Source organism: Schistocerca americana, chromosome X (assembly GCF_021461395.2).
Source record: "Schistocerca americana isolate TAMUIC-IGC-003095 chromosome X, iqSchAmer2.1, whole genome shotgun sequence".
Lineage (NCBI taxonomy): Eukaryota > Metazoa > Arthropoda > Insecta > Orthoptera > Acrididae > Schistocerca > Schistocerca americana.
The window spans coordinates 162,967,421-162,989,060 of NC_060130.1; the positions used below are offsets into that span (position 1 = coordinate 162,967,421).

The window sequence follows — 21,640 nt, forward strand, 5'->3', positions numbered from 1 at the left end:
AAGATAAGCCACCTGCTGAAAAGTCACAAAATCAGACCAATTTTTGGGCATTCATAAAAAAATACGGACAGTACTGAGACCAGTTAAAGGTGTGGCAGGTCTCAGAACACGCGGTATCTAAAAGATACTTAGAGAATGCACCCAATATTTTGTCAGACAAACATCGTAGAACAATGCAAAAAAGAGAATTAGATTTTGATGCCTACACTACCCTGAAAAAACTGCATTAGCTGAGCATGCTCTAGAAAATTGTGACCAGATCAGATTTGATAAAACCTCTATCCTGATTCACACTAATGGCTTCTGGGACTCTTTAGTTCAAGAACCCACTGAAATAAAAACCACTGACAACACCCTTAAAGGATGGTTAGCAGAGTCACAAATTGAAATTCAAGGTTTTTTCCATGTTTTCAAGGTTCAGTTTTACTTTTTATCAATCTCTTATTTCTGTTTTAGTATATAAATAATATTGCCTTATAGTCTACTTCTTATCAAAATATGTTTGTAAACATTCAAATTTTCTAAAGGTGTTTGTCTGTCAGGATTATAAAGGGTGATTCTTATTAACATTTAAAAAACCCCGAAATGACGTAGATGACTCTGAGACAAGTAATTTAATATAAGACACATGGGGTTGCAAATGTCAGAATATACCCCAAAATTGGATGACAAACGCTGAACACGTGACATCACCAGATGACGATGATGTACGTTGCCGCACGTGAAGGTGTTGGGCTTGTCAAGCCTACTCTCGCTGGTAAAGGTAAGTGCTTCACATCACTCTGCTAGTCTACTCATAAATGTAACCCGAATCATTGTAGTCTTGTATAGCTACTACCAGCACTATCATATCAATTGGATAATTCAAGAATGAAAACAGAATAGCCTAGTGGAGCGATATGTAGCACTGCCACTTTTCGGTGAAGGTAGGACTGACAAGCCCAACTGCTGCACGTGCTGCGAGGTACGTCATCTGGTGACTTCACATGGTCAACATCTGTCATCCACTTTTCAGGTATTTCCCGACATTTTTGGCCCTCACGTCTTATATTCAATTATTTGTCTCAGCATTATCTACATTACTTCAAGGGTTTTTAACTGCTAATAAGAATCACCCTGTATATCAAAACTGAAAATAATAAAGGAAAAAGCAATGCACTATACTCGTTCACCAAGTGTCTAGATTTAACACACAGCATTTCTTGTTATACTGTACATAAAACAATTTCATGTAAAGTACTTAATTTCAATATTGTTTTATTTCATTAAGCTGACATTCCCAATACACTCTCGGCCACATCATCTCAACTTTCAAAGTTGTGTTGCGACAAAATGAGAAATGAGAACACGGAAGAAAAATTTTTTGTGCCTGTTTTATTAAGAAAAGAAAATATTGACTTTAATGTTTATTATGAAACAGTAATAATAGAGCAGAATGTTTTAAATTCCAGGACTCCATTTGAATTTCCTGACTTTTTTCTCAGGTTATGTAAGATGCCCGGCTGATTCAGAATTTTCAAGGATCACTAGCTACTTAATAAAGACAGCAGCCTGTAGCTCAGCACGGCTTGCACCCAGAGAGCATGATGTTGAAACAGGCACATCGAATGCAGAGTTAACATGTGGCAAGGTTGTGAACACCAGTGATATTACAGCCAGCAGCTACAGTATATAAGGGCATACCAGCAGTCAATCTACAGTCATTCAACTTGACAATGGAAAAGAAGTGCTTGATCAAAAGTTAGTGATGTTTTAACTTCAATGGCTGAAAGCGCAAGAACATTTTATTCAGTGTTACTGCCATGAGACTAAGCATTCTCGCACTATTAAGTTTTGTCTGTTGGTTTCCCTACAGTTTCTTTTGTATGGACAGTGTAGTAGTCCATTTTTCCTTTTACAGTATTCTCCAAATGGTACCATCAAACCAAGCTGGGTCTTTGCCACATTTTATTACTTTCCTTGATACGTATTTATGCAAACCATGGTATATTAATGCACAATTGTTCCCCATATTCCAGATCTGAAGTAAATGTTCTCAAGTTACCCTTTAAGTAAGCTGATAGCCAGTCACAAATACTTTCCTAACTTTATTTATGACCTTTTTGCTTTTGGTGATCATTGTTTCTCATAACACCATGGTCACTTATCCCTCTCTCACTGATGACACAAAAAGATTGGTTCTGTTTGTAGCCACAAGGTCTAAAATGTTTCTTTCAGCTGTGGGTTGTTTGTCTAGTTGTTCAGGGTAGTTGTCAGACAATGAAGTCGACATTATTTTGCAGCATCGTTTGTCCTTATTGTCAGTTACATTAATGTACATTTTCCCAATTGATATTGGGTAGGTTAATCACCACCTGATACCACCATTGTGTACCTGGGAGTATTTCCATGATATCAAGTTTAGGCTACTTTGGATAATGATATGATCAACGAGTGTGGATCTGTTGGTAGAAACATCTGATTTATAAAAGAAGTCAATCAAACCTGATTATTCCTGTCCATATTAGTTTGCAGTCCAATTTATTTTAGACTCACTGGATCTAATGTTTCTGCTTGTTACAACAAATGCTCCATCTCCACGAGATTATAATCTGTCTTTCCGATTTGTGAACACAGATTCAAATATATTTGTGTAATTGCGTAGCATAAAGTTCTTTAAATATTTGGAAGGCGTACAAATTACTGCTGCTAACAAAAAATTTAATTTCAAACGAGATGAATATCAAACTAATGATGGGAGTGGTCATTCCGTGCGCACATTTAGTGTCCCATTTCACACAGCTGGGAGACACACAGATCATATCAATGCAGTTGACTAGCAACCTTTGAAAGAGCAAAGGCTTGCAATTTGTCTTTCTTACAAGCAGTCTTTACACTAAAGTGGAGTTTCCAAAAACAATGTTAGAATACAGGTAACATTTAAATACACATACACTCATTTAACCTAAACCTATTTATTTAAACAACACAATTAGAAAATAATTACAACAAAAATATAGAAAATAACCAAATATAAAATACACAGCATGAAATGATATTTGTTCAGTTCGTGCCATAGTCTGAATGGCGTTTATAACATATCAATCAGTAAGGGCTTTAATTTGTACTCTCATAAAGTGATACGTATAATAATACTAATAATAACATTGTAGAGTGGGAGTTTCCAAAAACAATGTTAGAATACAGGTAATATTTAAATACACATACACTCATTTAACCTAAACCTATTTATTTAAACAACACAATTAGAAAATAATTACAACAAAAATATAGAAAATAACCAAATATAAAATACACAGCATGAAATGATATTTGTTCAGTTCGTGCCATAGTCTGAATGGCGTTTATAACATATCAATCAGTAAGGGCTTTAATTTGTACTCTCATAAAGTGATACGTATAATAATATTAATAATAACATTGTAGAGTGATACGTATAATAATAATAATAATATTAAGTAATTAACTATAAGTACTAGCCAAAGACATATTTTTTAAAAAAATACTGTTTTAACAGTCTTCTTAGATCAATAAAAACTAAACTTGCCACAATAAATGTTGATGCTCCTATAATCTTTCAGATTACTTACAAGAACATAAAAAGTGCTACATAAAGATCATTTGTAATTTTAAACCATCTTAAAATCTTTGAAAACTCTTTTTTAAGAAAATGTATGTGCTCAATTGCTAAACAAAGACAGTTCAATTAGTGCACAGTAGTTATCACAAAAAAACATTTTATAAATGATTCCATATTTGAACATGGCAGTTAGCCCCATATTCACAATCATTTAGCATGATCTTGTTTCACAACAGTTACTGAGAATTACAGCTTATTATTGTTTGGTGTTAACTTCACCTGCTTGATAGGCTGCTGAACGTTTATATTCCCTGAAGGCTCTTGAAAGCACAGTAACTGTAAATGCTGACGGTATTATGAAAATACCAAGGTAAGTGGTACCTGCAAGAAATAACAGCTATAAAATGAAATGTCATGGTGATTAAACTTGGCAACAAGCTTAACATTTGAAGTTACAGCTAAACACATTATAAAGGAAGCACATTAACGCCAAGAACATTAACATGCAAACAAATGTATCTCACTTGATATAAAATGTTAACATACATAGTAAACAATAGATGCATTATGCAGAATGATCAGTTTATGGTTCATTGCTTAAAAATGAAAGTGAGATACTGCGCCTGTACTTCTTTTTCATGATTAAAAAAAGTGTTTACATCATTCATGATGCCTATTAAGTAGTTAAGTGGTGATGAGAATGGCAAAAATACAGTTGACTGATACTGTATACTCAACATGGAAAAAGTATTTCCAGCTTTGAAAGATTATAGAGAACACAGAAACAAACATACTTTCTACTAGAAAATAATGTTATGGGACAGCTCCTTTTATAAGGCTATACCTTATAGGTATTAGAAGTCCTAAAAGACTTATCTAGTTTTATCAGAATACTAGAAGACATTAAGAGTTCAAACATTATGACCTAACTGCAACAAAATGACTTACTCTGTGGAAACTAGCGCCAGTTATAAAAAGACTGATCACATGCAAACCAATCTATTTTCTTCAAATATGATATTACCAGTACTATGAATAGAAGAAACAAGGCAATGAGGAAACTATTAGTCCTAGAAAGAAAATGAGGAACACCATTCCCATATAAAGTTTTATGTATTTCAATTTTGTACTGGAAAGTATTTTTACAGGAACCTGCAGTTTTTAAGTTATTCTAAAAAAAAAAATACTTTTAACTGCCCCCCCCCCCCCCTCCACCGGTGGGGATTTTCAATATGTTGTTCATGACACATCCTCCAAACACTGTACAAAAATTTGCAACTACACAATTTTTTTTCTTCTAATTTTTTGTTGCTGACTGATAACAACATAAAAAAAATTTGGAATATTATTACAAGGGAGACAGGGCAACCAAGAGTACAGGATGACGGCATTACCATCAAAGTGAATGGAAACTTGATAAACAACAAGCTGGAAGTCAAAAACATTTTGAATAATAATTTTTTAAATGTTGTAGAGAAAATAGGATCTAAATGTGCATTAGAAGAAGCAAGGCAGTTAATGGAAGAGGCCTTACCCACACCATTTGATACAATTGAAATTCCACCCACCTCTCCTTCTGAAATTAGGAAGATAATAAACACTCTTACGAATAAAAGCTCACATAGAATTGATGGCATTTCCAGCAGGATAATAAAAGCTTGTTCCTAAGAGATAAGTGGGATTCTTAGCCACATATGTAATAGCTCTCTGAAGAAGGGTATTTTCTCAGATAGACTGAAGTATGCCATTGTTATACCACTGCATAAAAAAGGGGATACATCTGATGTCAACAACTACCGCCCAATCTCTATTCTGACTGCCTTATCCAAAATTCTTGAAAAAGTAATGTATTGTAGAGTAGCTTCACACCTTTGTAAAAATAAAGTTTTCACAAAATGTCAGTTAGGTTTCCAGAAGGGTTTTTCAACGGAAAATGCTATATACACTTTCACTAATGACATATTAAATGCTCTGAGTAACCGGAAGTCACCCGTTGGGATTTTTTGTGATCTATCAAAGGCTTTTGATTGTGTAAATCATGGAATACTTCTAGATAAGCTCAAGTACTGTGGTATGAATCGAACAGTGCTCAAATGGTTTAAATCATACCTAACTGGAAGAGTGCAGAAAGTTGAAATAAACAGTTCACATAACATGCAAAAAACTGGTGATTTCTCAAACTGGGGAACAATCAAGAATGGGGTGCCACAAGGTTCGGTCTTGGGTCCTCTGCTGTTCTTAATATATATTAATGGCTTGCCATTCTATATTCACAAAGATGCAATTAATGGCTTGCCATTCTATATTCACGAAGATGCAAAGCTGGTACTTTTTGCCGATGATACAAGTATAGCTATCACACCCGACAGACAAGAATTAACTGGTGAAATTGTAAACGATGTTTTTCAGAAAATCATTAAGTGGTTCTCTGCAAATGGGATCTAATTAAACTTTGACAAAACACAGTATATTCAGTTCCACACAGGAAATGGAATGACACCATTAATAAATATAGACTTCGATCAGAAATCGGTAGCTAAGGTAGAATATTCAAATTTCTAGGTGTATGCATTGATGAGGGGTTGAACTGGAAAAAACACACTGAGGATCTGCTGAAACGTTTTGAGTTCAACTACTTATTCTATTAGGGTCATTGCAAATTTTGGCGACATACATCTGAGTAAATTAGGTTACCACACCTATTTTCATTCTCTGCTTTCGTATGACATATTCTGGGGTAACTCATCATTGAGTAAAAGAGTGTTCATTGCACTAGAGCGTGTAATCAGAATAATTGCTGGAGCTCATCCAAGATCCTCCTGCAGACACTTATTTAAAGAGCTAGAAAGCTTCACTGTAGCCTCACAATATACATATTCACTTATGAAATTTGTTATTAACAATCCGAAGGAATTCAAAAGTAATAGCAGGGTAATGGCTACAACACTAGGAGAAAGGATGATTTTCACTGCTCAAGGTTAAATCTAACTTTGGCTCAGAAGGGGGTAAATTACGCTGCCACAAAAGTCTTTGGTCACTTACCTAATAGCATCAAAAGTCTGACAGATAGCCATTAGCATTTAAAAGGAAATTAAAAGAATTTCTTAATGGCAACTCCTTCTACTCATTAGATGAATTGTTGGATATAGTAAGTGGGTAATTTCCTAACCCCCAACAAAAAAAAAAAAAAAAAAAAAAAAAAAAAAAAAAAAAAAAAAAAAAAAAAAAAAAAAAAAATTTAAAATATTGAGTGTCATGTAATATTTTGTCTAATGTAATATCTTGTATAGACACCTTTTATTAACCTGACACATTCCACATCATTACAAAATGTCGTATTCATGATCTATGGAACAAGTAGTAATCTAATCTAATCCAAACTATTGGAGCTGATACGTGTAACAGACACTTGAGAATGGCTACACAGCCAAAACTATGTAGTACTGAAACATATAAAATAAAAGGGTAGTTTAATCCTAACAATGGTGGCCAGCACAGCAAATTGACAGCATTCAACTATAATAATAGTTGCTGTCTCAAGCTTTTCATCTATCATGCTGTTATTTATGAAGAAATTTGATCTGGTAAAAATTACCATAATATCTGACTAGATCTCGACAAAATATGTCAAGCACAAAGACTGGCAACTTGCTCATAATATCTAAATACAAAGTGGTGCACTTCGTGGAACATAAACATGTGATATCCTTTTAACTATAAGATTAATGAGTCACACCTTGTCAGTCATATCATAAATGTGTGTGCCTTGAAGGCTATGTGAGCAAGTGCCAGACAGTAAATCCAAAGGTCGAGCTTTCAAATCTCAGTAAAGTCAAAGAATTTTTCCTGTCACTTATCACTTCTTTCATATCTAGCAATAATTTGTTAAAGTGAAAAATACCAAATGGCACCACAGTTCGGGGTCCACCTGTATCTAGTCATCTCAAAGGTCAGAGGAGGCCAAGAGCATACTATCTACAATATGACCGTGCCTAATACAGCACTGAATTGTTTGAAAGAACCTTCGTGATGAGGACTGCTTTAACTCTCCATGCCTTTTTTCCCCTTTCCTCAACAATATGTAGAGATGTGTAACAGAACAACCACTTTGGCTCAGTTGTAGTTGAAGCAAATCACAGGCGATAGTTAACTGATAAAACATTGGGAAAACACAGTTTGCCTACAAAAGAGGGGACTTAAAATACACTTTTATGCCCTATACTTGAGTAATATTCAAGTGTATGGAACCCATATCAGGTTGGACTTACAGGGAACATCAAGGGATGGTGCAAATGGTTACAGACTTTTTATGTGTAGCAGAAAAAAAACCTCAAAACACACAAAATCTTACCACTCTCAGTACATGGATAGAATACAAGAAACTTCAGTATATAGTATGGTAGAAAGTACCCTCTGTCACACACTTCGCAATGATACACATACGAAGTGTGTGAGAAGAGCAGTGAGACTGATTTTTTATCTACCAATGTTTCCATTTTTCTTCAAACAACAACAATGTCCCCTTCAAAGTAGTTCCCTTTGGCAGCTATACATCAGCAGAGTTGTCATTCCCAATCCTGCTAGCAGTTCCAAAAGGCTTCAATTGGTAGGGCCTTTTTTTTTTAACAGTTTGATCACATTCGTTTGAATATTCTTGCAAATCACAAAATGACATCCTTTTAAGACATTTTTCAATTTCGGGAGAAGAAAAAAGGTGATAAGGACTCAGATGAGGCAAATGAGGGGGGGGGGGCTGTGGAACAACAAGAATGCCTTTTATGGTAAAAAATTCCATGATGGAAGTGGTCATGTGGCTTGGGGTGTTGTCATGTTTGCTCTTCAAGGTGAGGCCATCACTGAATTAAAGCCACTTGTCACAATGATACACTGTGAGTAAATGTGTGTGCATCGGAGATAAGACAGTCGGCACAAGAGCACACTCATAGATTTTTCATTAGGCTTCTCAGAATAAAAAAGTGCTGAGTCAACAAATCTAATGTTCTAAGGAATCATGTGGTTAATTATTAAAATGGATGAAGTGAATCCAATGTGCTTAGGAATCATGTGGTTAATTATTAAAATGTGTGAAGTGTTGGAATGTCAGACAGCAAAGACTCAGAACAATAATTTTTCTGAGAGCGCAGACATGAAATGAGTAGTTTCTGTTATTTGCCGAGGTGCGAACTATCTCCTCAGCTGAGCATATTGTCTGCTAATTGTATTTCGACAGATTTCTTGATCACTGAATCCCAATAGGATGAGGCTGTGAACAGTATCTTGACTTTCCCATAATTCATGCAATGGCCAATGGAAATACAATGTTCAGGCATTGCAGCTTTGTTGGGCTGTAGAAAGCGGATATATAGCTTGTGTTTGATGCAACATTCTTGTACAGAGCATATTGTTTGTTCTATGCAACTTTTAACATACTGACAAGGAATTTCATAAGTTCGTAAAAGCAGATCATCTTTCACAGATCCGGGAAGAGCTGCCATCTTGGCTGGTGTGTGGAAGATCACACCCACTTAATGCTTCTTTATTATTCTGCCCATACAGCATTTGGATTGGCAAAAGTGATCACTGTCATAAAGACTGAGGTATAACATCAATTGCAGTGATGCCATGAGATTGAGGGAAGAGATCGTAAGTTTAATAGACAAAGAAGTGTCATGGGCAACACAAATGTGGGTAGGTGCATTGAAGAGACAGAGATCGAGATGATGAAGTAGTACTACCCTCCACCAACATAGTACTACCCTCCACCACTTACCTCCACCCGGGCTGGTTCACTCACTGACAGTATCTGTGTTAACCAGCATGTAAACCCATCCAGATGCTCTGGGGTTCTGACAGAGGGCATGGTATCCTCAAAGGACTGGAGATGATCATAACTGAAATGCATTTCATGGAAATTAACACAGATCGCAGAACAGGCGGACATTAGTTGTTACCCCACAGCCACTGGCAGATGACTGTCGTATTTCCACTGTGTGAGATATTTGTCATGATACTGCATAAACAACCTAGAAAGGGCTCTCCCCACAAGTATCGCGAAGCCAGAGCAATTGCCAGACTGACGGCCACTGCCCAGAGTCCTGATACCACCAGACAGGCACCTGTTCCTCAGCACTTACAGAGAGGTAATATCTCAGGCCTCAATAGTGCATTCCCTGCGTAGTCAGGTTCCTTGCATGGCCTACATGTCTCTAACAATATTAGAAAAGGTGGAGAACAGACCTGGATGTGGGGACTTAATGAAAGTAAGTGGTTGAAAATAAATAAGTAAAATGGGAAAAGCCATAATCAATGTCCTGCGACAAGCTAGGTTGTCAATAGGCAATCTGTCTACAGACAGAGTACGAGAAAAGATATAGTCAGAAAGTAAGACTGCAACGCTGGAAAGGAAAAAAATAATGCAGTGACTCGAGACCCCATGCTCGCCACAGGTTTTCTCAGAAAAGAGTTGCAAGGCCACAAGAGAGTGAGGGAGTGGGAGAGGGATTAGGGGGATATCATTACAGTTCCTTCTTGAAGAAACTACTCATTGTAGTGATATAAGCGTTTGGTGGAAGATTTGGAGGGGGGGATGACAAGCCTCAAACATAACTCTAGGAGACTTCTAGCCTGCTGCCTTAAATCCACAGTTCCTGATTGTGCAAATATTGTTGCTCAACAGCTGGCATTCTCAAATGGTGTTCAATAGGCTTCTAAAACTATGACCTTCGACTTCTTGAAAATGCAGGAGGAGCACATCATATTGAGCATCATTTGCTACACCGATCTATGTCCTACAAATGTGTGAAAGAGGAGTAAAATCGATGACTTGTAGGGTGTGTGCTACCTTTGCAAAACATTAAGCTGCCTCAAGCCAAATATGGAATACGTGTCTTCATCATCATTTTTGGCAGTTCTGGAAACACTTCATTCGTAAATGAACAAGACAAATAATCATTTAGTTTTGAAGTTCCAGCAATAACTGTGTTTGCAGACTAAATTACAGGAATTCATGTCCACCTATTATAAAAAGAACTGTTCTTTTTAACATGAACATCGACAGGAATCAGACACAACACCAACATAAACACTGGTTTGTGAAGTTCAAAAGTCTAACTTGTGAGGGAAGTTACTCAGAAACCTGTACTGTGCTTCTGTGTATACTTCCACAACAGATGAGAATGCAGATGAGGACAAAAACTACTAAAATAACTTTACAGATAGCCAGCTACCAGCATATAATAATGTGAACATAGTTCTACAAAACCCAACAAAATAGAAAATAAGAACTGAATAAAAGTACACACTGATGATAGCACAAAGATGTTGAAACATATTTGGGAATTTGAAAACAGTTGTTTGCATAACAGATGAACCTGAATTCCCAAAATAAAAAGAACTCCCTCGTATATGGTGCCACTGCATTGTTAAAAAGTGTTCTGGACGGATGACTGCTCATGTCATAAATGTTCAGGGTTGATTTGCTGGCCAGTGGCTTGCCCTTCAATAGTTATTATCAGGGTTAACCATAAGCAATCTCTGTCATTAACACATTTTTAACTACAACAGTTTGTCTGGCAGAGGAAATTTTACCTAGCCCAAGATTCTAACTGTAGACACTTGGCACAGTGAGGCACAAACTCTGTTCAAAGCTCCGTGGTTTGACTATGTCCGAGATCTAGTATCTCAGTTTTTTGGGCACAATAAAGAGCACCAATTTGTCATTTCTTTTGTAGGGTTTGTACACAACTGTCACAAAGGAACCTCTTTACTGAAGCAGCAGGAGTTTTCCCTATCAAATATGGCAGCTACATCTGGTTTTCCCATCAGTGCATTATCGTAAGTAATATAGGCTGCAGGAACTCCTGTTATAGTTTGCAACACTGACAGCCAACAATACAATCACAAACATAAACTATTGGAACAAGACACACAACAGACCTCACTAACATCCTTGGCCATCTAGCAGAATGCGATCAGGAACATACAAAAATTTGCACAAAAATCTTGAAAATTCACTGGAGTGCAAAACTTAAGGATGAAAGTAACTTTCACACAATGTGTCACTGCCAAATAACATAGCTCGATAGAAGGAACTGCTACAGTACAGTATAGAAGGTAACGGAAAGACACACAATGAGAAGAACAAAAATGACACTTTGATTCAAAGACAATAATCACACAGAAGTCACCGTGATTTATAATGGTCCTCTGGACATTAGGAAAGATGGAAAATGGTTCTTAATAAGGTATGTGATCATCATGGATGGCAATGCATACTCTGCAATGTACTGGCAAAAGGTTGGTAAAGAATTATTGTGGCAGAGCGATATTTGCTAAATATCCTCTCATTCCAAGAACTACTCCACCTGCACAGTTCAATATAGTCACACACTGTCATCCATAAAAACAAAGACAGGGTGAAATGAACCCAGAAAAGGTGCACATGGGGAAAGAGCACAGCATCACAACAATGCTGACTGATAAATGTACCATGTTCAAAGATTTTGAGGTCAGTACGTCCATGCAACAACATGCCTCCCAACACTTTTAACAAAAGTGATAATGTTCGACAAAGCTGGGCGTATCCTCATCTGGTGAAAGGTGGGAACACGCAATGCACCCAGGAACATTGTTGAAAATGGTCATTTTGACGGTCCATGTGTTGTGCAGTGAGTCATAATGTTGCATGGGTGCAGTGACCTGCCAATCATTGAACACAGTACACCCACCAGTCAACATTGTGACACTGTACTCCTTCCCAAAGTGCATATTTTCAGGGTACATTTGGCACTGACTTCATTTTTATGGATGACAAAGTGTGATCACATTGAACTGTGACGGTGGGACAGCTCTTGAACGAGAGGATACTCAATGAAAGGACTGGCCTGCCTATTCCTCTGACTTAAATTCCATCGAATGTATGTGGGATGCATTGGGGAGATGTATTATAGCACATCCAACAGTTGTCAACTGTGGTGGTGGAGGAATGGAATGCTCTACCACAAGAACTCCCTACCAACCATGTGGCCAGCATGGGAGCACATTGCAGAACATTCATTGCCATCTGTGGTGATCACACACCCTATTAAGAACCACATCCCATCTTTCCTTATGTCCAGCAGACCATTATAAATCGTGGTGACTTTCAATAAAAGTGTCATTTCTGTTTGTCTGTCTTTCAGTTACCTTTTGTACTATACTGTAGGAGTTCATTCTATGTGTGGTCGATGTTTCATCGACCTATGTTACTTGGCAGTAACACATCATGCAAAAGTTACTTTCACCCTAAAGTTTTGCACACCATTGTAGTTATAGGTGTTAAAAGAATGAGTTCTAATTTTCTTATTAAGAACAATGGCGACTATATTCACAAAAACAACAAATCATGACAGATTAACCAGTAGTGTTTTATCACTCATACATGAATCTGGTCCTCTAGTTACAGTAACATTGCTGAAAACTGGACATAAGACTTACCAGCAACTAAAGCCAAAGCCCAGTATATAATGATCTCTCCCATATATGCTCTGATCTGAACAGCAGCACTCCATTTAGGCAGCACATTCACCCTCCAAACTGAGGTGACTGGATTTTTTAGAGAGAGCATTTTCCTGTGGCTGCTCGACTGTAATAATATTTGTCCAATTGTATAGGAACACAGTACAATATACATTTCTGTCAGTGATGCCTTTAATCTGTGAAACAAGATAAAAATTTTTTTTCTTCTTCAGTAAGTAGAGAGATGTCAACAGCAATTAATATATGTAAGAGACTAACCTATAGTCCAAGATAGCTTTTGTAGTGAATGTCAATATGAATGGAAATGTCATAAGTCCCACTGCTATCATGTATCCAACACCTTCTGAGATAGCTAGGAAGGAATACAGATACAGGTCTTCATGAAAAATAAAGTGTAAAGAATATAACGACTGCAATATTGTAGATATTATAACAGATCTTAATATTTCTTCTTCCACTCCCTGCAAATATGCTTTTATGGCAATCAACATGTTCAGTGCAATCTGAAACACAAACAAAAACAGCTAATTAAACAATTTCTGTTACTAATGTAATTACAGCATTACATTAATTATTTATTCACAGATGATGAAGGCATTAACCCTACAGCTAACACTATAAGGCATGCACACATAGCCTACAGGTAATTATGTAAATGTCAGAAGTGATATGTCAAGATAATCAAAACAACAACAACAGCAGATACCACTAGCCATCGACTTCTGGCAAATTCCTCCCACTCTCCGAACAGCCTCTCCATGAGGAGAACATGTTCAAAATGTGTAGTGTTAAGTTAAACACAAAATAAATACAAATGTGAGCAACAGCTGTAGAACACAAATAGTAATTGTTACAATATACATGCCCAATCAAGGCTGGACAAGAATGTATAGATTCTCTTGCCACTACAGAAACTACTAGACATCAAATCATTCAAATGGCTCTGAGCACTATGGGACTTAACTTTTGAGGTCATCATCAGTCCCCTAGAACTTAGAACTACTTAAACCTAACTAACCTAAGGACATCACACACATCCATGACCGAGGCAGGATTCGAACCTGTGACCATAGCTGTCGCGCGGTTCCAGACTGTAGCGCCTAGAACCACTTGGCCACTCTGGCTGGCAAAGTACTAGACATCACTGTAATCGATGTTGTGACACGTGATATGGCGGCATGTGAAATTAAAGTAAAAAAAAAGCTGCTTGGAGACTGTTTAGCATAGTTCTGGAATGTTGAGCCCACGGCATATAAATAGGTATCAGCAGGCCAGGTGACTGAATGGTGGACTTAGACTATGAGGGTCAATCAAGGTGTGGAATCTGGGTTACTATGCTAAAGGATTTTTCTACTAATTCTCACATCACAGTCCACATTGACATCCTAAAACCCTAACTACTTTGAGAATTTTGTTTGCTCTTTTCTAGGTATGAATCATATAGAGAAGTGTCTCTACACTAATCAATTTTCTTTATTTCTAAAACTAGCTGAGAAACCTAGCTGCATTGCTCGGGTATTCATTTTGCCAATTTTCTATTAGAAATGAATACAAAAAATGAGCTGTGTTTGAAGTACAGTATTTTTAAAAAATTTATTACTATGTATTCATGAAAACGCTTTGTAAATTATCAAACAGTCATGTAAAGAAATATGCACGATGTACAAATTTGTAGGAACAGTATCCAGATTAAGGAACACGATCCCGAACAGTTTCTGTACGCTGGTCACTGCTGCTTCACGTGTCTACAAAGTGATTTTGTAACAGTCTCTATGACAATGCCTCTTCATAGCTTTGTAGATGGCTACAATTTTTGCCTGCAGCCGTCTCCGCTTCACGATTGAAAGATGTCAAAAGCGGTGCCAGTTGTCAGGGATTTCCTCAAGTTGACTCAACTGTAGGAGTGTCTTAGCACTAAAGAATAAATGCATTAAAACTTCATGAATGATGCAGCTCTTTTTCACCCACCTCACTGATCGCCACGTTGTATCACCTGAACTATGGGTCTTACATTCACTGCAATTGTTGCCTGACAGTAAAAGACATGTGTACCAAGTTCAGTTGGATTGGTCCACTGGTTCAGGAGGAGATGGGGAAAACACAAATGGACCCCCCTCCCCCCACACACACACACATTTTTATAATACTTAGAGATTGGAAAATGTGGAGTTGAAGACCAAATGCAAAAAAATATCAGGCAGTCCACCGCTGACAAAAGGCAATGAAGCAAACCACTACTAACTGAACAATTGTGAGGATAAACTGACTGCGATATGACAATGCAAGAAAAATGTGTGTAATACAGAGCAGATAGCACTCATATCTCAAAAGATAAAGTAGTTTTAAATATAGCACTTAAAATACTGGAATAAAACATTACGTAAGAGATGAGCAATCTGTGGTACAATTGTGGCAATATGAAGATTTGATTGCCAGAAAAAAGAATAAAATACTTTGCTTGTTTGGCTCATAAATAAAGAAATATCTTGATGATTATTTATTGAAGATGATAACACTGCTATGGCAATATGATTACATTACACTAAAACTGATAGTAGAAGATAAATCTCTAAGGTAACACAACTGTACATAAACTCGGGGTTGTTGAATTTAGTACGACATCAAGCTTCCCAGTGATGCTTCTAAACACTTTGACATTGCACAAAACAGCACCTGGATACTGAGGAACCTCCTTACTCAGAGTTTGTACTCTACTCCGTGAAGTTCCACCAGTCTTAGAAAACCACAAAAGGTCACCAACCAACCACATTCCATACATGTTCAGGGGTGACATGTCACGCAAATGTGCAAACCAGAGAAGGAGTGGTACACATCTTTCTTCTAGTATGGCTTCCACATTTCTCATTATAAGAATCCAAGCCTTGTCCTGTTGAAATACAGGCTCCTGAGTTGTCTGCTGGAGGTGTAAGTCTTCTACTTCAAAAACATAGTTGATTTACTAGTTATTCTTTAGATTGCACTTGAGATGTACAAAATGAGAACTCAAGTTGCATCCAGTGATGTCCCACATCATTTGCAGGATTGCAATCACTGTGGCAGCATTTCATTCATATGTGGCCATCACAATCGGATATGTTAAACCAAGACTCCTCAACCATTCTGGTGACAATGCCTATGTGGACAACACATATTACCAATGCAGTTTGCAGTAAGACAATGTTCAACCATCAAACACATCTGCACCAGCTGCAATGTTTCAGAATTGAACTAATACTATACTGCCATTATGGTCATGCAAACAAAATGGTGGTCATCTTAAGTTGTGGTCACTTGGTGTGATCAACACATTCATTCAACAAATAACATACCATGTTCAAACTAAAATGACACCATACGACAAATCCATGTCCACAAGATTCATAATTATGGTCAGTTCGAAATCACTTGTCTGTACAACTGTGTGTGCCCTCTGATGTTTGTTTTAAGGTGTCCACTTTGCATGAGAGCCCTTTACTGATGCAGCTTGTGAAGTTAAGTATGACAATTCTCTTTTTGGCAACAGTGTAATAGCTCAGTTTCATTAATGAGAAGCAAAGCAGCTGGTATCCCTGAAATTTGGAAGGAGGTGATCTACACAAAGTGGAAATGATGTAGCACAGGACTTTCTGTCAGTGACTGCTACTGTGCGTGTGTCCTCAGGAACCCACAGATAAGCTGTGGATGTTCCAGCTGGCTTTGGATAGCAGCTTAATGAATCCTAGAAGTTCTAACACCATAACAGGAAGATGGTATAATACGCTTACCATACCACATGAACTTTCACCACAGCAAAAATTCCAGTCAGGTAATACTGAAGCATTCTACAACAGGGAAATATGTATGGAGAGAGACATGAAAGACTTTGAATAAGTTCCAGAAATGAGATGGTATTCATAAGTGTGACATAAACTTTGTTATATTTTGCTGAAGTGCCATGTAATGCAACAGCTTTAAAGTAAATAAAGATATTTTGTGGTTCTTATTTCAATCCATAGATTTCCTTTACTGTTAACAGTATATTTTCTAGTGCCTGTAAGTGTTTTTGTGCGTATTATTGTGCTCTAATTTGTCCAGACACTATTCAACCAACATATGGGCAAACAGGCATCTGCAGCCAGCGTAGGCAAATAGCTCACACAGGTTCAGCCATGCAGCTGGGCTATAGTCTACAGAATCATAGGCCATGCCCAGGCACCCATAATATAATGTTAATATTTATTTTATCATATTTGTTGAACATGACATTTATTTTTATTCAACAGATACAAGATATTTGGAGTCAGATTCCATATTTAGACAGGACACACAACACTCTTCAGAGTAGGAACATTAAGCTGGGACCTTTCTGGAGATCCTGATCCCACACCTCCCTCAAACGACAATAAAAGTTGACACAAACATAGATATGATGTTAATCCCATTTTGAAGTACTGTGCAAATTTCTTTACACGTACATCATGGTACCAGAACAAATGTTGAAGATAATTTATTCAATTAACAAGATCAAAACATATACCTACAATCAAGATTTATCTTGTCACTGGGGATAAACCGCATTGGCCAGAGGTGGGTCACCTTGGCATGAAGTTGATGCTTTTCTGTTTGCCTTTTAATTTCTTTACGTCACATACACAGAAATGATCTCATAATGAAGTTATAGTATCACATTTGCTGCAAAAATAATATTTACTTACCACAATAATTATGGAAAATCGATGAAGGATGAGCTTTACATTGAATTTTCCAATACGAGGAGTAACTTCTCGTCCCATCCAGAAGTCATACCACATAAAGCCTTTTGATCCATATGGATTAAGATAGGAGATAGGCAATTTACCACCTCTTCTGTACAGAATTAGAGAAAATACAATTCCCACAAGCATTGCTGAAACTGCAGCCTCACTATACACACTGACTACAATGTCAGCAACTTCCCTTTTGAAGTAGCACACTGATGAAATTAGAACCAGTGCAAACAGGGCTGCGAAAATTCCTGTGGAACAAAATATAGAAAGAGATAACTTTATGTTCCTTGAGAACATTAATTAAATTTACTCCACGAAATTTACAATTGCAATATTTATATGGTAGTCATTACAACAGGCTTCATATTACAAACCAGGGAGAAAATCACAACCAGAATTAAGAAAAATCCCTCAATGACTGATCAAGAACAAGTACTCACTGTTAAATACACCACCCCAACAGTCCCCTCCCCGACACAACTACCCCACAATCCCCTTGCTATGGCCACCAACTGGGATGGGTACAGAGATGTGTCTGGGATTGGGCAGGTGGCAAGTAATAGCAGGTAGGGAAAGAGGAGGGGCATGTGGTGAAGCATAGCGGAGAGGGGAGGGGAGAGGAGGGGGCACGTGGCGAGGCATAACGGAGAGGGAAGGGGAGGGGGTAGGTGATGAGGCGCGGCTGTGAGGGGTGGGTGGCGAGGCGCAGCTGTGAGGAGTGGGTGGCAAGGCGCAGCTGTGGGGGGCGGGGTAGCGAGGGTCGGGTGGTGAGGGGCGGCTGTGAGGGGCGGGTGGCGAGGCGTGGCTGTGAGGGGCGGGTGGCGAGGCGCGGCTGTGAGGGGCGGGTGGCGAGGCGCGGCTGTGAGGGGCGGGTGGCGAGGCACAGCTGTGAGGGGCGGGTGGCGAGGCACAGCTGTGAGGGGCGGGTGGCGAGGCACAGCTGTGAGGGGCGGGTGGCGAGGCACGGCTGTGAGGGGTTTTATGTGAAAATTCTTAAAAGATTTTAAATAAAACAAATGATGTTAATATTCTACATCAGTATTCTTTGCGTCTACATATTTAATTCACAACATAGTCACCCTGGCGACAAAAGCTTTTCCCCGACAACAGGAGACTAGTTTGTTGATACTGTCACTGTATAATGTTTAACATTGTTGATGGAGCCACAATCTCACGTATTCTTGCATTGCTTCATCATTATCAAATCGAAGTCCTCGAAGGTGTTCTTTAAGTTTTGCAAACAGATGAAAAACAGATGAAAATCAGATGGGACCAAGTTGGGACTGGATGGAGAATGATCAATGACAGTGAATGCAGTGTGTCGGACTGTTGCAGACACTGCAATGCTCATATGTGGTCTGGCATTGTCTTGCTAAAGGAAAGGGTGTTTCATGTGCAGAGAAAAGCTTTGAATTCGAACCTTTATTACAGCACGCTGTTTCTCACGTACCAGCAGCTTTGTTATACACCATCATGTTTTAAGTTAAAATTCAGAGACCTCTAGCGGCAGAGGACATGAAGAACAAAGATGTAGAATGTTAATAAAGTTTGCTTTATTTAAACAGCTTTAAATTTTAACATGAAAATTCAGAGGTATTACTTTTCAGCACACCCTCATTTCTTTAATTCTTGGATATGTTGACATAAGCACAAAAAATGGCAAACACATGATCATTAACTTTGAATATAAAGTGCTTTAAAAAGTGAGAGTCTAGTTGTAGAAAGCAGCACTATACATTGTCCTACTGACAATTACAGATCAGGTCCAAGTTCACACTGGGGAAGGATGGAGAAAGAGAGTGCTACCTCGTTCAGCAACTGAAATATTGTTAACCAAGGTATGCCTTTATTGTAACTAGTTAAGACATCCTTATATGTTTATCTATTAAATTATCAAACATTACTGGATTTCCAAATAGTTACGAAAGCTGTTTTGATAAGAAATATATCTACATGTTGAAAAGAAGTGTGGCTGTGTGCAGCCCTTAGGTATGTATAACACTGCCAATAATCAAGTAGTACACATCTACAATTCCTGCATTTTCGCAAGAGATTTCCTTGCATGCAATGTATATAAATGCAAGCCTTGATAAAAATGACAGGAAAATTTTGTGGCAACATGAAGGGCATCCAGCCAACCTCGTAGCAATGCCAAATCTGATAACCACGCCAACCCTGTGTAGGTACGAGATAAAGGCAAAAGAAAAAGACGACGACTCTCTCGCAAAGAGCTAAAGACAGTTCCTTAATAAGACAGCCCCATGTAATACATACTTTTCACATTAACCAACAGAAGTTGTCATTTTCTAAATTGTCCTTTTGTATAATACGTAGAAAAGAACATGCACTATGGGAAATGTAACACTATTTCACATTTGTTGAGTTTGTAAATATTAATATGATGTGACAGTGTTGAAATGTGCACAAGATCACATGTTTGTTAGATGAAGATTCACATTTGTAACATGTAAACAGTTTCTGAATTTTTTATGACACCTAAAAATGAGATGACATTATTCTCATATGTCTGCAAAATCTGATAATGGGTTTATAATAAGTAACTGTTAAAAGTGGTGTACCATTGAATTTTTCTCCAAAAATCAAACAACTGTTTTACCTATTTGATAAGATTGTGCTGTGTGTACTGATTCGAGATATGATCCAGTTGCTGAATTTCTTATATTGATATGAAACCTATAATTATACAAGAGAAAGTGTGCATTAAAATTGCAATACTTTCATGTAAGATTTACAAAATTTGGACATTAAAATAAACACAAAAATAGTCTGATCCATACCGTGTTGATAGGTCATGGTACATCTGCCCCATGCCATCTTTACCTGTATCGAAGTGTGTGCCGTATTGACATAATCAAGTGGCAGTGTGAGGAGTGAGTCAGACAGAGGCAGGTGACGGAGAAGGAAGGGCTCTTCAGGCACAGTGTGTTGTGATTTGGGCTGTGTGATTTCTCTGTTGGACAACTGGACTTGGCATCACATGTCCGACAATAAGCTTAAATCCTACAGGCTCCGGAGAACAAGAGGCGGCTGAAGCTACTCCTACTGCAGAAGTTTGGTATTTAAGCCTGTTGAATGAATTTGGGGACTGTGTGAGATTTGCAAAATGTTCCTTTCCAATGTCTTTCCCAGTGCGTTGCCTGTCTGCTTATGTGCCTTACCCACCTTCACGGCAATTAGAAATACAAAAATACCAGTTCAATCTTCCTGTTTGCTTAAGCTCTGGTCATAGGTACGTTGAATGTGAGTTCAAGAGACCTTCATGTGTTTGTACCAACTGCTTATTGTACCAGCAATTTTCTATAATTATAACATACTGTGTTTTTACCTTGTTATATACGACAGCTTTGTGGACTTTGGCATAAGTTACCTCATTCACTGCTGTGAGTGGCTTTGATGCTTGCTAGTTAAGTTGTTAATTTTGGGGAAAAGGATTCGTGCCAATTTCTTGGTATTTAAGATACTGTCTGTGAATGTAATCGAAATTTGTTTCCCAGTTGTGTGCATCCATTCAAATGTTGTCGATTTTCTGTCCTATGTGGTGTTCCCTTGCTACCGTTATGCCAGATGTGCCGTTTTGAAACTGAATTGCGGTCGGTAAGCGAATCTTTTTATCTCTTTGTTGAGATATTAGTGTGTGTTCAGCAATAAGGCCCTGATTGGTGTGGAGGGCTTTATTTCTGCCCCTTTCTACTGGTATGTGGGTGTGTAATTATGCTGATAGCCATATTGTGTTTAGTTTCATGGTCAACGGGTTAAGTTTATGATTTGATTATTTCCT

The 21,640-nt window shown here is 37.8% G+C and overlaps 1 protein-coding gene across 1 annotated transcript in view; it reads right to left on the reverse strand.

Annotated features, from left to right (window-relative positions):
• Window positions 1-3,468: 3,468 nt before the first annotated feature.
• The window catches only part of LOC124555884, a 242,730-nt gene continuing 224,558 nt past the window's right edge, over window positions 3,469-21,640 (reverse strand). Inside the window, exons 21-24 of the mRNA XM_047129945.1 lie at window positions 17,791-18,089; window positions 13,355-13,599; window positions 13,055-13,272; window positions 3,469-3,961 (exon numbers count right to left, since the gene is read on the reverse strand). Of these exons, the coding sequence (XP_046985901.1) occupies window positions 3,837-3,961; window positions 13,055-13,272; window positions 13,355-13,599; window positions 17,791-18,089 (887 nt within the window). The 3' untranslated portion in view covers window positions 3,469-3,836. The remainder of the gene's footprint in view (window positions 3,962-13,054; window positions 13,273-13,354; window positions 13,600-17,790; window positions 18,090-21,640) is intronic.